General features: G+C 37.1%; 1 protein-coding gene across 8 annotated transcripts in view; it reads right to left on the bottom strand.

Annotated features, from left to right (window-relative positions):
• Nucleotides 1-15,468, bottom strand: part of CNTN5 (contactin 5) — a 591,904-nt gene that overhangs the window by 34,827 nt on the left and 541,609 nt on the right. For 7 of the 8 annotated variants that reach the window (XM_021529320.3, XM_077781341.1, XM_021529322.3 and 4 more), the window contains 3 exons: nucleotides 14,927-15,047; nucleotides 857-1,015; nucleotides 288-437 (listed from right to left, as the gene is read on the bottom strand). In XM_021529320.3, the coding sequence (XP_021384995.2) occupies nucleotides 288-437; nucleotides 857-1,015; nucleotides 14,927-15,047 (430 nt within the window). The remainder of the gene's footprint in view (nucleotides 1-287; nucleotides 438-856; nucleotides 1,016-14,926; nucleotides 15,048-15,468) is intronic. The other variant, XM_021529327.3, reaches the window with a different exon arrangement.

Here is a 15,468-nt window from a genome sequence, read left to right as displayed (position 1 = left end):
GCAGCAATAGTTTATCAGAGGGAAGACAGCAATGGCTGAAGTGTAAGATAAAAAGTAAGATGGCTCAGATGGAGTAGAAGAGCAGGGAATAGTTTTATTTGAAATTTCTGTAAGTTAAGCAATATTCCTGTAATTAAAACAAACTGGCTCCCCAGTATAAAGAATGTCACCTTGGAACAGTGATTACTGGACACACAGATGTGTACCAGTGAAAAGAGATTAGGTCTATTGTTATATTAAAACAGTTCTTGTTTCTGGTAGTGCTGTAAAAATAATATTTTTATTACCTGCTTCATTGGTTCTGATCACTCGCGATGGTGCACTTGGGTCTCCAGTCCCAATTTTATTGGTTGCTACTACTCTGAACTCATACTCCACCCAAGGGTTCAGTTCCACAGCCATAGCAGACTCCATGTCACCACTTATCAGATCTGGAACTGGAGACAATAAAGAAATAAAATATAGGTCACTCAGAAATCGGAAGTGAATGTGCAGTATCTCAACAGAAAGCAGATTTTGTGGTACAACATGGTCATTAGAAATGATGGACATCAAGGATCTAATATGTCAGAACTCGCAGCTAGGTTTTTGGCACTGTAGTATTCCTGAAAAGACACATTGAAGGATTTAGGGGAGAGCTTTCTGCTTATTCACAGATGCATCGTGGCAGGTGTCTTTGTGTTGTCCTTTCAGAGCTGTTGCTAAGTAACACAAAAGGAATAAAAAAAAAAAATCAGTGATTTTAATTTGTCATTGTTTTCTTAAGAGTATTTGTTCCTGTAGTTGCAAGTGATTATTACTGTTATGATCAGGAGTTTTGAAAAGTCTACTTGTGCTGTTTGAAAATTTTTCTCACCTGTTTTTACGGTCTGCCAGCCAAGAGAAAATGGACTGCGTGCTTGCAGGTTGTAGAGGGAGATAGGGCTGTGATTGTCTGCCCCAGGACTCCAGGAGAGTGTTGCTGTTGTGTCTGTAATTTCCTCCACTATTACAACCCCTGGGGGACCAGGAGGACCTAGAAATAAAGTGGAATAATCAAACAGACTACACCAGCATCGTGGATGTGCAGCATTAATATAGGAGATGCATTCTGTAGGGACCCAGTGGAGTTCAATATCCATGAAATACAAGAGCTAAGATACACAGTGCTACATAATTTCCACGATCTCTGATGGTAAACTGTGATTGTTGCTACTCTTTAGATGCTGCGTGAGTGAACATCAATTAACTTGTCAGAGTGACAGCTGAAGAACTAAAAATAGAAACAGATTAAAAAACACCCCCAAAACTCCATTGTAATTGTTCTGAACCTAAAATTAGAGGAAAAAAAAAAGAAGAATTTTAAGAAGCATCCAGGATAAACTGAACAGTCACAGTCATCTCCTTGTGTGAGACTTATCACTGAGAAAGACAGATGGTAAGAAAAACGAAGCATAGGAGGATGTTCTTCATGAAGAACAATAATATCACTAATACCTGAATCAAGAATTAGCTTTCATCCTTTTTCTCAAATTCACTTATTCAGGATAGCCACCTGGATTCCTGCAGGAAGTCTATTGCCTCTTTGATGGAAAGCTACTAAAACTAAAATAAAAACCCAAACCCAAATATTTTAAAAGCTGAAATTACTAGGGGCCATTAAACCCCCCAAAACCACAGAAACTTCTTAATTTGAAAAGGATTTTTTTTTCCATTTAGCTGCTCTAAATGAGAGTATTCTACTCACCATTTGTATACACTATGTGACTGCTGCAATAGTGAGGTCTCTGGTAACAAACATGACTTTACAAGGAAAAATGTGGCTGTAGCATCCCACTTTCACCCATAATTTTCTTATTTAATTCTTCCTGATGATTGATATGATGGTGTTTGAAAATATTGTCCATTTACACTTGCTGAACTAAATTGGAGGCAAGTTTGTCCTGGTGCAGGATTCTCCTCCACATTTTTTTTTAACAACAGGTTTTGGGGAAAATGTGTGTCTCTGTCATGTGTGATTGCCAACTAAAGCTCTTTCTTGTGTTTTATTATACTTAAAAGCTTATATAAGTCCTAGAGAACAGAATTTGATACTTCCATAAAATATTCATTTTATATCCATAGCTTAATTATTTCTGAAAAATACATATTTTTTTGTGTCCAAGGCCCTTCTAATTGTTTTCCAGCTTCTTGCTATTTAAGGCTGATGTTTTGCTTGTGCTCCTACACAGACTGAGGACTGTGAAATCAGAAATGCACTAATGGGCACTTTCTCCCAAAATGAATCTGCAGGAAAGGAACAAAACTTTGTTAATATAAAGCCATCACTGTTACAGTTTTGACGGAGCCCAATGCTGTTTGAACATATCATGAGCTGTAGCAGAGTAGGACCTTTGGAAACCTCCATTCCTCTGAGCTCTGGTGAGTGGTGCTGTCCTCCTTGCTGAAGTGTCAGAGCTCAGCACCTGCAGATCAAGGTGGAAAACACAGGGATCTGATGCCTCCCTTTGAAGAAGAAGTTGCAGCCACTACTTCTGCACTGCAGAGTTCAACATTTTTATATATTAGTGCTATTTCATGCAATCAAATATTTTCTGGCTGGATTTCTTAGTGCAAGATTAGAAACAAATGCATCTGAATATCAAAGGCTAAAAAAACCCATTAATTGAAGTATTTGTATATAGTGTGATTTTTTGTCATTTGCAGCTGCAAACAGCTTTATGTATCCTCTGACATGCCTCCAACTAAAACATAGACTGTGATAGTAGCAGGATTAGAATTTTGAAATAGTTGGACTCAATACATTCAGAGTGAAAGAAACATTGAATCCTATAAATGAGAGAGCAAATTGTGCTATTCACTTGCCTCTATTTACTTGGCAATGACCTACAAGCGACTAATTGACAATAAAATGTTGGAAATACATGGCATTTAGAAATAATAGTGGAAAGAAAGAGAAAGATATGTTTGAAATTCAGGAGATTCAATTCAGTAAATTTAAGTACTATGGATGTATGATGGAAGAATGTCTTCATACACACTGCAGTCTTCACAGGAGCTCAGGATATGGCTCTGGGCCATAGGAAGAACATGGAACAGGGTTTTCCACTTCCATGGGCAATTAACGTCTTCATTGCTGGGAATCTCTCCTCTTCCCTTGCTCTGCCTGCTCACCAGGCTCATCTCTGTTGCTGTCAGTGCCTTTGATTGAGCCATAAACAATGACTGGAATAAGATGGTGCCTCCCATTGGACCCCTTGCAGCTCCTGGCCTTCTGGAGTCCCATTTCATTTGCAGTGGGAATGGTTTGTTTTTCTTCCGTGGAAAAAACATAGCAGAAAATGTTCTCTGCACTCCTGCCTTCCTGCCAAGTGTGTGCTGTTCTTTGTTGGGAAGCACCAGGTCAGATCTCTGTCTCAGAAGAGAAAGTCCTGGGGCTAATTTAATAAAATAGGGTGATTCTTCAATCTCCATCCTGTACTGTTTCAGGCTATCTGTTGATCTAGGAAAATACTAGTGAAATTTTTATTTGTAGCTATGAGGGAAAGTTTAGAGGAAAGCTGGGATTTTGATACAATCATATGCTTTTACTGGGTTGGAGCCCTAGGTCAGTATTATATAATAGTCCCAAGCACAAACAAGATTAAAAGGAAATATTTTAGTACATTTCCTTTATAACAATATTTCTTCCATGCATTCTGAATATTTTTAAAGTGTTTCTAGACACCATATTATAATAAAAGAATATGCACCTTGCTTACATTAAAGCATGTAAAATAATATTTATGCAGACATCCCCTGCTAAATTCTCAATATATTTTGTTGGCAGAGTTCTCTCCTGTTTTTTAAATGTTTAAAATGCATTCCTAGGCATGACAGTGTGTCATTATGCTTTCGTAGATGTGTGCTCTTGCACAGTCTGCAGGGTGACTGCTAAAAAGCATTTAAATTTCCAACAGCAGGCATTCTTGAAAGTGGATTAATAAAGGACAAAGGCCTCAGTGATGACAAATGTGTGACAGTTAGCCAGGACATGAGTGCTATGCAGATGTCACTCATTTTTGTAGAAATCTCATTAAATTTGATGCTTGGATGTTATCATTCATGGTGTCAATCAAATTTCTAATGCAGAAAAGCTTTTCTCTCAAGGGCTGTGTTATTGCTAAGGATCTCTGAAACAATTTTTTAGCTGAGAATAGCCAATTGAGGAAAAAAATGCATGGTCTTCTCAAATGCTTATTTGGAAACTAGACAGAAAATGACTGGTCATAAATGCACTATAGTGAGGTTGACCTTCATGAAGAAGACACTTGGGGCTGTGATAGGCTCTTATACAACTCTAGGAGCACTGGAACCCACTGTCAAGGATATTAGTCAGTTATCTCCTTTCAGAGCAATTCCATAGATTGATATTTCATTTCAGGACATGCATGACTGCATTTTAGCAAATTTGTTTTATGTATCTTTTTATTGTTGGAATGATCATCCTGAGAGGTTGTTAGATTGCTTGCCATGATACAATGTTAATGTGAGAGTTCTTGAAAAACAATTACCAATAATAGCTGTAGTCATTCAGTGAGGCAGTGCCCTTTCCTATGAATCCCAGGATATGCACCGATTTACTTCACTGCTGCCTGACCAGGAGAATTTTTACATTTACCAAACAGCTAAGAAGCCTGATGTGTAGCAGATTTCTTGACCTGAAGATTTTTGCTTTTTAAATGACAAGGTGCACTCGCTTGTCATTAAGAAGGTGAGAGGTTGAGAAAAGGAGTATAAGAGGCAGGAATTACAGAATAGTAGGAAAGGCACATAAAACTGCATCATAAAACAGGAGCTTGACTGTTGCAGCATAAATCCCTTTTGCTGTACCCAGAAATGACAGTCTATGTGTTCACATGTGGTGGAGGAGATGATGGAGAGAAATTTGGATGTATAGTAGATGCTAGAGAAAATCTGGTTTTAGTGGATACATCCATAACACCAGTCCTTCCATGTGTGGTCTCTGTAAAGTACATAAGGGCTGTGGGCTGATGGAGAGATTATAACCCAGCCAGTGTCAGGATAGACAGGAAGGTTAGGCTTAGGGTTGGAATGTAAGACAAAGAAGAAATTGATTATTTCAGCCTGAATAGTCTCAACTCATTTCAGGGATGAGGGTCAAGATAAATCCCTGGTGTACTGCCTGAGAAATCCCTTAGTGGTACCTATGTCACGTTGCGCCCCTTTGCCCTGATGACTTCTCTGCCTTGTGGAAATCTAAAAATAGTGAACTTGAATAAGGCAACCTTGAGAGCTGCTGATTTTTCTGAGCTCAGATTGCAGATTGCAGTCCAGAACCTCTGAGCTGGACTTCTGTGAAGCAGTAGTTGTTGACACAAATGTATGGACAGTGCAGGGAACTTGAATTTCATCTAAGGTGTAAAAGCACTACTAGCCTGGATGACACTGCTAGCAGTTCCCAAATAGAGTAAGAGACTGAGTTTTGGCAGTGTCTCCTTCTTTGGCAGGCCTGCTGACTACCTTTAGTGCTGCAGGGCATCCCTTGCCAGCTGTCCCAACCCTGGTCCATGCTTCACTCTCTGCAGTCCTACTCCCAGGAGTATGTGTGTCTTTTTCAGGCACTGAGTTAGTAAACATCATCACATCTTATCTTTAATTTGGTATATGTTTTTAGACACTTTTTGACTGAATTAAGTTCATACTTATAAGTTAATACTTGTAGAAAAACCTTTTTAGAACAAAGGATCATTTTTAAACCCTTTAAACCCTTGAGAAAAACAGCTTTTAAAAGGTATTAATCTATTTCCTATTCATATAATTAAAAACATTTTTTAAAAATTAAAGGTACTATTACAAGGTCAAATTGCCGGAAATGTTTTGGTGAAGTCCATGGGCTAAGGGGCTGATTCTCCATCTACAGTAATATACTATCTTCCAATGTAATAAATGTGTCAGATAATACACTGAAGAAGGCCAAAGTACAAATCTGAACTCTAGCCCTGATCCTACTTGCTCTTATGTTGGCAGACAGACCCTATCACAATTCCACAAGCCCTGTGAAATTATGACTTTTCCAACCAGTGCTTTGGCACAATTAATGGATTACAGTGGGCTGGGGAAAATCCTCACAGGTGGTTTGCCATGCCCATTCTGAGGGAGGGGGACTGGGGATGTAAGTGTGTGAATTGGAGCTCTGCTGCACCCACTGGCCTCAGGGAACAGTTCTGTATTATGGACATATTCTGTGAGTCCAAATAATGGGGTCTGTGCTCAAGGCATCTTCCTGGCCTTTGCTACAGCTCAAATGTAATTTCAAGGACCAGCAAGAATCTGCTGACCTTGTTTATGTTCCATTTAATAATGTGTTTGAAAGCCTTTAAGCCCAAGTACTTGTCTTTAAGTTTTATTGGCAATATCACAACAGAAAGGAGCAGGGTGGTCAACCTAACCAGCAGTTCCTGAGTTATATTTGCTCCAGGTCACTGGAGTTCTGAGGAAACATTACTTTTCAAAAAATAAAGGATAAGAGTAGATTTGTTGCTTAGATTGCTGGTTTTGCCAGTCTATAAGATGAATAGCTTTAACCTTTTTATTTTATTTTTACACCACAATATGTGTACTCAAACCACAGATTTTAGTCACAAAGACTTTCATCCCTTTGCACAACCAGATTGTGCTCTGCTTCATTTCAACATCGTACAGTTCGCAGGTAGATGTTTGATTGTTTGATCTCAATGCTCATATAACCTACAGTAGGCATGCACAGTGCATTTGGTTAGCTCTCAGGGCACAGTCTTAAAATACATGTGTTATGTTGTAGGAGGAAGCTGATTTTCATACTAGTTTTAATGAAGTTTCCTTCCATGTTTTTTTTTTTTTTAATATTTGTACTGGTCAAAGGATTTCACTTAGCTCTGCATATGCTCATAATTTTCCAACGGCATACAGCATTTATGAAGAGAATTAAGTGGACTAGGCATTATTTTTTTACTCTTAAATAATCACGGTGTCTGTTGACATCCATAACAATAGAAAACACAATTTGAGCAGTAGGAGTGAAAAGGATAAAAAAAAGCAAACAACAGTGAGTAAGCAATTAATAAAATACCCAGAAAATAGCTGGCATCTACATCTACTAAAATCCTTACGTGTAGATGAATGTGATAGCACTGTAAGCAAATTAAACTGTATGCTTAGAGAGCACAGGTCTATTTGTGCTCTCTGATGAATAGGAGAAATAATGTATTGGTGTAACTGACACCAATACATTATTCCTCCTAAAGTATATTTTATAGTAGATATGTAATATAAAATATTTTATAAAGTACTTTTATTAATTTATAAAATCATAGAGTCATTAATGTTGGAAAAGATCTCTAAGATTATCAAGTCAAATAATTAACTTATCCCCATTGTGTTCATCACCAGTTCCTCAACCATGCACCCTTTGAACACTTCCACAGTTGGTGATTCTACCAATTCCTTGGGCAGCATACTACAATACTACCCTTTCAGGGAAGAATTTTTTTTTCCTAATATCTGATCTAAAGCTCTCCAGGTGAAACTTGAGTCCATTTTCTCTTATCCTGATGCTTGTTATGTGGGAGAAGGGATTGATCCCTGCTGCACTACAGCCTGCTTTCAGGTAGTTGTAGAGACTGATATCCATCATCTCTATCTCTGTCTCTATCTATCTCTATCTCTATCTATCTCTATCTCTATCTCTATCTCTATCTCTATCTCTATCTCTATCTCTATCTCTATCTCTATCTCTATCTCTATCTCTATCTCTATCTATCTCTATCTCTATCTCTATCTCTATCTCTATCTCTATCTCTATCTCTATCTATCTCTATCTCTATCTCTATCTATCTCTATCTCTATCTCTATCTCTATCTCTATCTCTATCTCTATCTCTATCTCTATCTCTATCTCCATCTATCTCTATCTCTATCTATCTATCTATCTATCTATCTATCTATCTATCATCTATCTATAAATATATAAATTATTAAGGGGACTAGACATGCGGAAATGCTATTTTGTATAATAATTGATAAATAAAAGGAAACATGAATAAATAATTTCTATGCATTTTATTTATTTGAAATATTTTCTGGTTTAGAAAATGGCACATGTCGTTAGTTAGCACCTCAAACTCAAAAACTTGAACAAACTTGCCTGACTGAAAATACATTGCTGTATTTTCCTGGCAGAGACCTCATGGCCATCTTCTTAGCTACACTCTCCCAGGCTTGGTTACCTTGTACTGTCAGCCCTCACTACCTCTGTTTACACTGTTCACTGCAGAAATTCAAACACTGAGTAAGTAATTTTGGGACTGGTAGTCTTTGTTCCTTTTTGAATAGGCAGAGAAATTTTAAAGAAAGATTTTGGAGATGCTGCTCCATAGACTGGCAGTGCATAGTACAGCATCCTGCATCTGTCTGAGTAGTTTGAAACCCATACAAACTTACACTTTTGGTTATAATGAATTGTAAATCAGCTTTGCAAGACTAATTTGTAAGAGTTGATGGAATTAGTTTAAAAACTTAATGTTACTAAAACCACTAATTCGTTATGATAAAAAGCTTTCATTTATTAAATAATCATTAACATCCTGGAAACTTGGTAGCATTGATTAGGCACTGAAGATTTCACAGATGTAAATCAATCTTTTTGATTCACAATTTTGTATTTCTAATTCAGTCATGATGCTTCTAAAAAGGAATGTCATGTATTAAATGGATAACTGTGAAAAATAACTATTCTGGTGTCTGTGGTGTCACTAGCATCTCTACCAATATAGGGGTTTATATAGCAAAAACCACTCACTCTATTCTAAAAGTTTGAAGCACTATCCCCATCTATATGAGATAATTATTACAGAAGGTTTTGCACTGATCTAATCTGCAAGAAACTCTTGCCGATAACTCTGTTATTCTTGAAAACTGCTGCTGAACCAGGAATACTGGTTGTAGTAAAAGGGATCTCTACCTGTAATTGACTATGGGAAGCCTCATGATGACTTCTGTGAAAGCAAGTTAGACTCTTGTGAGGTGTTCCCAGCTTCCACTATTTTTCTTTGCTGAACTACAGAGGCTTTTCATCAGCTGACCCTCTAAGCTTGCAGAAGAAAGAGTAGGGAATATACAGTAAATATCTTTGGAAGGACATTTTTCTACTCAAGCTTTTTTTACTTGCAGCCTATGGCAAAGCAGTGCTTCAAATGAATTCATTAGAAACTGTGTGTTTTAAGAGAAAAGAGATACTTTTTGCTAAAGTAAATATAGGAATTAGCCTTTTGCTCCTATGACTTCTGCTGGTGTTCTTCAAAACGTCCCAGCCACTGTATAATAGATTTTGTACTCATGAGTTAAATAAACACAAACTGTAAACAAAATACTGTAGCTGATTGAACCAATATACAGTAGTAAGGGTCAGACCTTTAATGGTGTCAGCCTCTTTATGTTAAAAGTATTTCTTGTTCTAAATGTCTTAACAGCAAAACATAGTTGAAGCCTGGGATCATTTAGATATCCTTTGAAGTGAAAACATGAAAACACAGATAGTTTCAGATTTCAAGAGCATAATGTACAATAGGAATGTAATAAGCCCTGTTTGGAAGTCATACTTTAAAACACAAATTAATTCACCAAGCAGGCATTGTCTCAAGAAAAGGTGACACATTGCTGGCTGCAAGATCACCTGAGACATCTGTGAGAGGCAGGTCTCTTGGCTGGTACTTGGGTGTTTGGTACCCATGTTTGTGATGATATCATTAGTGTCAGGACATGACATGCATATTTATCCTGTATTAGAGCCTTCTGCTTAGGTAATCACTTTGTGAAAAATCAGTACAGAGACAACTTGACTACAGGTGTGCCAAGGAAAAGTGTTAGGTGGAAAACCAGCCAAGCTGTAGCATTCTGTAGTTCTTCTCCTCTGCTACTTAATATTCACTGCAAATTGAAGGTCTGGGTGGATAAGTAAAGGCTGGTAGCCAGAAAATGCACATGGCATGGAAAAGGTATTATTGGACTGATATCAAGGACAGGACTGGTATTCATAAAAATCATAAATCACTTCTACTTCTTAAATTGCTCTTGCCTTCATGTGCTGAGGACAACATTTATTGACGGTGTAGTGAGTATCTATATTCTCCTGTAAACATTCTTGTTTACATGGCAAGCAGGTGTTCTGCATTTCCTTGGGTGAGCAAACAACAGGAGACATAAATGAAATTAAATCAGGTACCGACTTGGGTGTCAGGAATGCAAGTCCATAAAGGTGATTTTTGTTGTATTCATTCACTATACTATTTCTCTGATCATCAGACATACATAATTTCTGTCACGGGATTGTACTTGAGGTACCACATTTGTGCAGACCTGGTGTTAGAATAGTTACCAGCTTCTGTGAAAAGCTGTTTTCTCTTCTAGATGTCCTTGAGATGTAACCAGAGGCTGTTATGGCCTCTGGTGACTGCCTTCCAGAAAATATTGCAGAAAATTTACCACTATCTCCATCTTTGCCCCAGTGGAGGGCAACCTGGTTCAGAGGATGGCATGCCTGTTATTTAGCTTTTGTAGAGCTATTTAGCTTTTCCCTTTCCAATAAAGAGTTCAGTGTATTAGCTTAAGCCATTGACAGATCTTCACCTTAGGGAAACTCTGTGCATTCCTAGAGCAGGAGTCAATTCAATGAAAGAAGAAAATATCTAGGTTACTGGAGGTGCCCTATATTGTGCCCTACACATCCAGGTGCTCATTTGTTTGTCACTTGATTTCTGTGCTCCTGGCTCTTCTGCCTTAGAAAGAGGCTTGAACTTATCTTGATCCCACCTAGCAGCCACCTGCAGGTATAGCATGCTTTTAAGGAGAAAGTGTGATTTTGAGTCATGGTCTGAGACAGATAAAAGGATTTATCCTACCACATAGATGAGCACTGTAGCTGCTGAGCTAAGCTGAAAGTGATTGACATTGCCTCTTCTGCCTTAAACCACTTCTGGCCTTTGATCTGAATCTTCTCTCATCCTCATCATATTCAGAGAGTAAAGGACTCTCTGGGGACCTCTACAGAATCAATGTGTGTATCTAGAGGGGATAGGAGATCTTGGATGAATGAAAGAACATGGGTGTTTTTTTTTTTTTTAGGCACGTAATAAAAAATCCCCTGTGATGATGAATTACAGAGAATTTTATAGAGCTGTATTTTGGAGAGGAAATACCTTGGTAAGTTAGATAGTAGCTTACCTGAATATAAAGAGATGATGCCAGGTATGCCAGGACAACCCACCCTTGAAGCTCATTGTTGACCAGCATGATACTACCAAAATACTTCTCACTCACAACCCACTCCAAGAATAAAATGCAAGACATTTAAAAGCTGATGTACTGCCTGACAGGTCCAGTAACTGGCAAAGCATCTCTTCCTAATGAAATACACATTACTGGCAGCATTAGAAGAAAAGAATGCTAGGGACTACTAAAAAGTTTTTCTTACTTTAATATGCATAGTTTATTCACATTTTAGAGAACTTAGAGAAGTATTTGGAGGATTTTTTTGAGTATTTAGCACTGATGGGACTTGAATCCTGATTTTGTCCAAACATGACATAGAATATCTTTATATATATACTTTTGAAATGTTCCTGAAAGAGATACACTAGGTCACAATTATTATTGAAAAATATTATATATATTTTTCACTGCAAATTACCTAAATTCAAGATCTGTGAGGTAGTGAATTTGAAAATTTAATTTTTGAGTTAAAAAAATGTATAAGACATTATAGCATTATAGAAAGTTGCAGAATAGAAACTTCCTGCTGTCTTATTTCCTTTGTATTTCAGACACACACACACACACACACACACACACACACACACACACATACACACCCATGTATATATGCAGTAAATTTAGGAATCTTCTTGCACTGTTAATTACCTTCTTATGAGTAATTAGACTCAAATAAATTGAGATTTACTTGGTCCTGTACATTCTCTGTTCTTTGTGGTGTCGTTCATTGGTGATATTTTTGGATTATAGCATTTATTGTATCATGTAGAGTAAAGAAAGGCAAGGGCAAAAGTAGTGACATTCCCTGGCATATAACCAAAGGAACTTACAATAGAGCAAGTAGTAAAGATGGTTTCAAAATGAATAAATATTATTTAGGGATACTCTGTTTTCCCCACAATAAATGATACTAAGACATTGCACTTCCTTGAAAATACAGGGGTGAATGTCTGTCTGTTAAAGTTCAGGATGTTAATTTTGAGCAACAGAAGTCTGCAAAGTTTGTTTCTGCTTCCTCCATCTGAGGGGCTGCAGTGAGGTATAATACTGTTCCTAGTCACTTGTAATTAACTGCTGACAAAAAGCCCTTTGACTTAAAAATAGAGAACCAGTTGAATACATACTTCAGTTTAAATTTAATCAATTTTCTAGTGGCAGTAATTCTGATATTCGTGAATATCTAAAGCAGGGGAAAGAGATTAATTTAATTTAATTTATTCTCTATGTCCAATTTATTTCATGTAGAAACATTGTAAAAAGAACAAATTTTCAAGAAAAAATTACAATTATTTATTAAAATACCATATGAACCCTACAATAAAAGTAGTGATTGAAATGGAGTTATATGCTGGTATGATATTATCAGTATTATCACTGGCATTTTCTGCAGAGTCAAAAGGAGAGAAAGAAAGGTCAGAGCAAGGGTGTGCTGTAGGTTTGCTCATATCAATACATACAAGAGTTCATAGCAAAGTGTCTGCTATCTGTTTGGCTTTGGGCTGTGACATTTAAGAGGAAAGGATGTTTTGTAATATGCATAAAGTGAAATTATTTTGACTATAAACTGTGCTGGAAATAAAGAATAATATGGCTTTGGATTACAAATTTTACTGCATGAGTTTTCTTCATAGAAGATGACTTCGTCAGGCGGAATTCTTCAGAGTTAACTGAAATATTTACTGAAATATCTGTTTCTGCTGGTATCTTCTCCTAAGTAATGTCCAGTATCACCGGAAGCTAAATATAAAGAAGTTTGAAAAGTGCTATAATTTTGGGATCATCAGTGTCAAATTGCACACCACTAAGTGCAGTCTACAAGCTGAGATAGGGGAGGAAAAAAATTAGAGAAACTGAAATGAAAGTGAAGATCCTGCAAAAGTATAAGGAGAGATAGATTAGATTCTTATAAATATTTCTGATTTTTGTACTGTTGATGTCTGTAAGGACTAGTCATTCACAATTCTACGCTGAAGGTGCTTTAAACATTTTCTGAAATACAAAAAACCCAAAATTTCTTGCTCTATCCTAAAATTATCCAATTGTAGAAACAAGAAAAGGACAAATTTGTAAGAAAAGTGTATTTGAATTCAAATTCCACTTCAAAGCAGTTATAGCTTTTACTTCAACAGCATGGTGACATGGGGAGGAGACTCATATAAATGCATCCTGATACTTGTTACAATGCCTTTTTAAAATATTTAATTTCAGACCTCTTCCTCAGAGAATAATTTCATTTCTACAGGAAATTCAATAAACTAATTTATATAACCAGTGTTCTTAAAGACAAATAATTTTGTAATCAGTCTATCCTAGATAATAACTAAAACCTTTTTGTCACAAAAGTTCAATTTAAAGTTGAGATTGCCTTGCCTATCCACAGAGGCTCCTGCTCCTGTCTGAGACAGACAAAGGGGGTACAAAAGGCCTTGCATAACCCAGAAGGATGAATCAGATTTCATAAGCCAGCTAAAATGTTATTACATGGCGAGTCAGCTGAATACAACCATCCCAATAGTGCCATAGCTCATAGAAATCTGACGGTCCTCAAAGTGTCTTTATGGAAATATTTAACTATTACTTTCATGAAAAAATGAAGAGACCTGCAGTCAGCCAGAAACATTCTTTATCATTTAAAACATATATTTACCCCAAAAGGGGTAGATAGGAATACTTCAAATCTAAAGATATTGTGGAATGTGATAAAATAAATATTTTTGAAAGATTATAATACCCAAATAACTTTGACTTCTTTTTTATCTGGAATTTTTGAAATGTTAATATAATATCTACCTTGATTTATTATTTCAAAAATGCATTACCCACAGTAAGGTTACCCAGCTGTGCTACCTAGCAGGGATCCATCTCTGTTGGCATCACAGGACCCACCAGTCATTATGCCAATAAGTGAACTGCAAATCCTCAGATCCCCTCAGGTACTGAGCACATGTGTGTGTATGCACTCATGCACACACTCCTACTGCAGAATGCAGAAACACTCTGCTTAATGGAGTTGGCATCCTCAGGATGATCTGCAATCCTTCAGGAAAAGGACCCTGTGATCCTGTGCATAATCAGGAAAGTTCAATGACAGGTGAAACAATTTAACAGATTATAGGACTGGGCATAAAGATGCAGTAAACAATTGGTGGTAACACTTCCATGTTTGAAAAAAATCCAAATTCTTGTCATATTATGGGGCTTCTGTTTCATTGTTCATATCTATAATTTTACAAAGGGCTGTATTTCCACTCTTAGGAAATGAATGAATGTTCCTAAACTGTTAAAGCTGGAAGAATAGCTTGACCATAAGATGAAATACAAAGCATCAAATAGAATAGAAAAAACTCATTATTTCTACTTTACACAGGTCTGTGAATGTTAATTGCCTGCATTTTAGCTAATCTGTATACATTTTGTGCTGTTACCTCTCTTAAAACTGTCTGTTAACTCACTGTCTTCTGTTTCTCTCTGCAGTGTGTGCAGGTCAGCTTATGGTGAAACTGCTTTCAAATGGCTTTGAAAACATGAAATCTGAGGACCACTGCATGGCAGAGACATCCCTGAAGCTCACTGATTTAAAAGTCCCTGGTACAGCTCTGTGTGGTGATGGTGTTTTCAGGGGGAACCACAGGCATACTCACCCCTAACAAGCAGCTCCGTCTCGTCTGACACGGTGTCCGCTGCGGTCTGGACCCTGCAGCCATATCTCCCAGCGTGCATCAGGAGGATGTTCCTGATCATTAAATCTGCAGAGGACGCTTGCTGAAACAGGGATGAAGTGCCAGTTTAAAACTCAGTAAATCTGTGTTCAAGGTAGTTCACAAGGGTGTTTTTTGTACAGTCTGAGGAACTCTTGAATGCAGCTTTCATCTTACAAAATGTATGTGTCCTAATACCCTGTTGTGAGGATTATCAGAACAGTGCATTTATACAATTATTAGTAGGGATTAAAGAAGAGCATTTCAGGTTTTATAATAACTTTGACTTTGCTTAAAGCACATTGCACATATTTGCGTGTTCAAAGCAAATTATTCCACCTAGCACAAAGAAATTCATTAAGGAGATGAACAGAAATATTTCGGATGCTATCCATGGTGTTAAAAAAAGTCCTCTTAGGAATGAAGAACTTTCTTCCTCTCCCTTTTTACTGTAACATAGTGACATTTGGAATATGTCTTGCTAG

Source organism: Lonchura striata, chromosome 2, assembly GCF_046129695.1.
Source record: "Lonchura striata isolate bLonStr1 chromosome 2, bLonStr1.mat, whole genome shotgun sequence".
Classification (NCBI taxonomy): Eukaryota; Metazoa; Chordata; class Aves; order Passeriformes; family Estrildidae; genus Lonchura; species Lonchura striata.
Note: the sequence above shows the minus strand (reverse complement) of the source record. Positions and strands in the feature narration are given on the sequence as shown.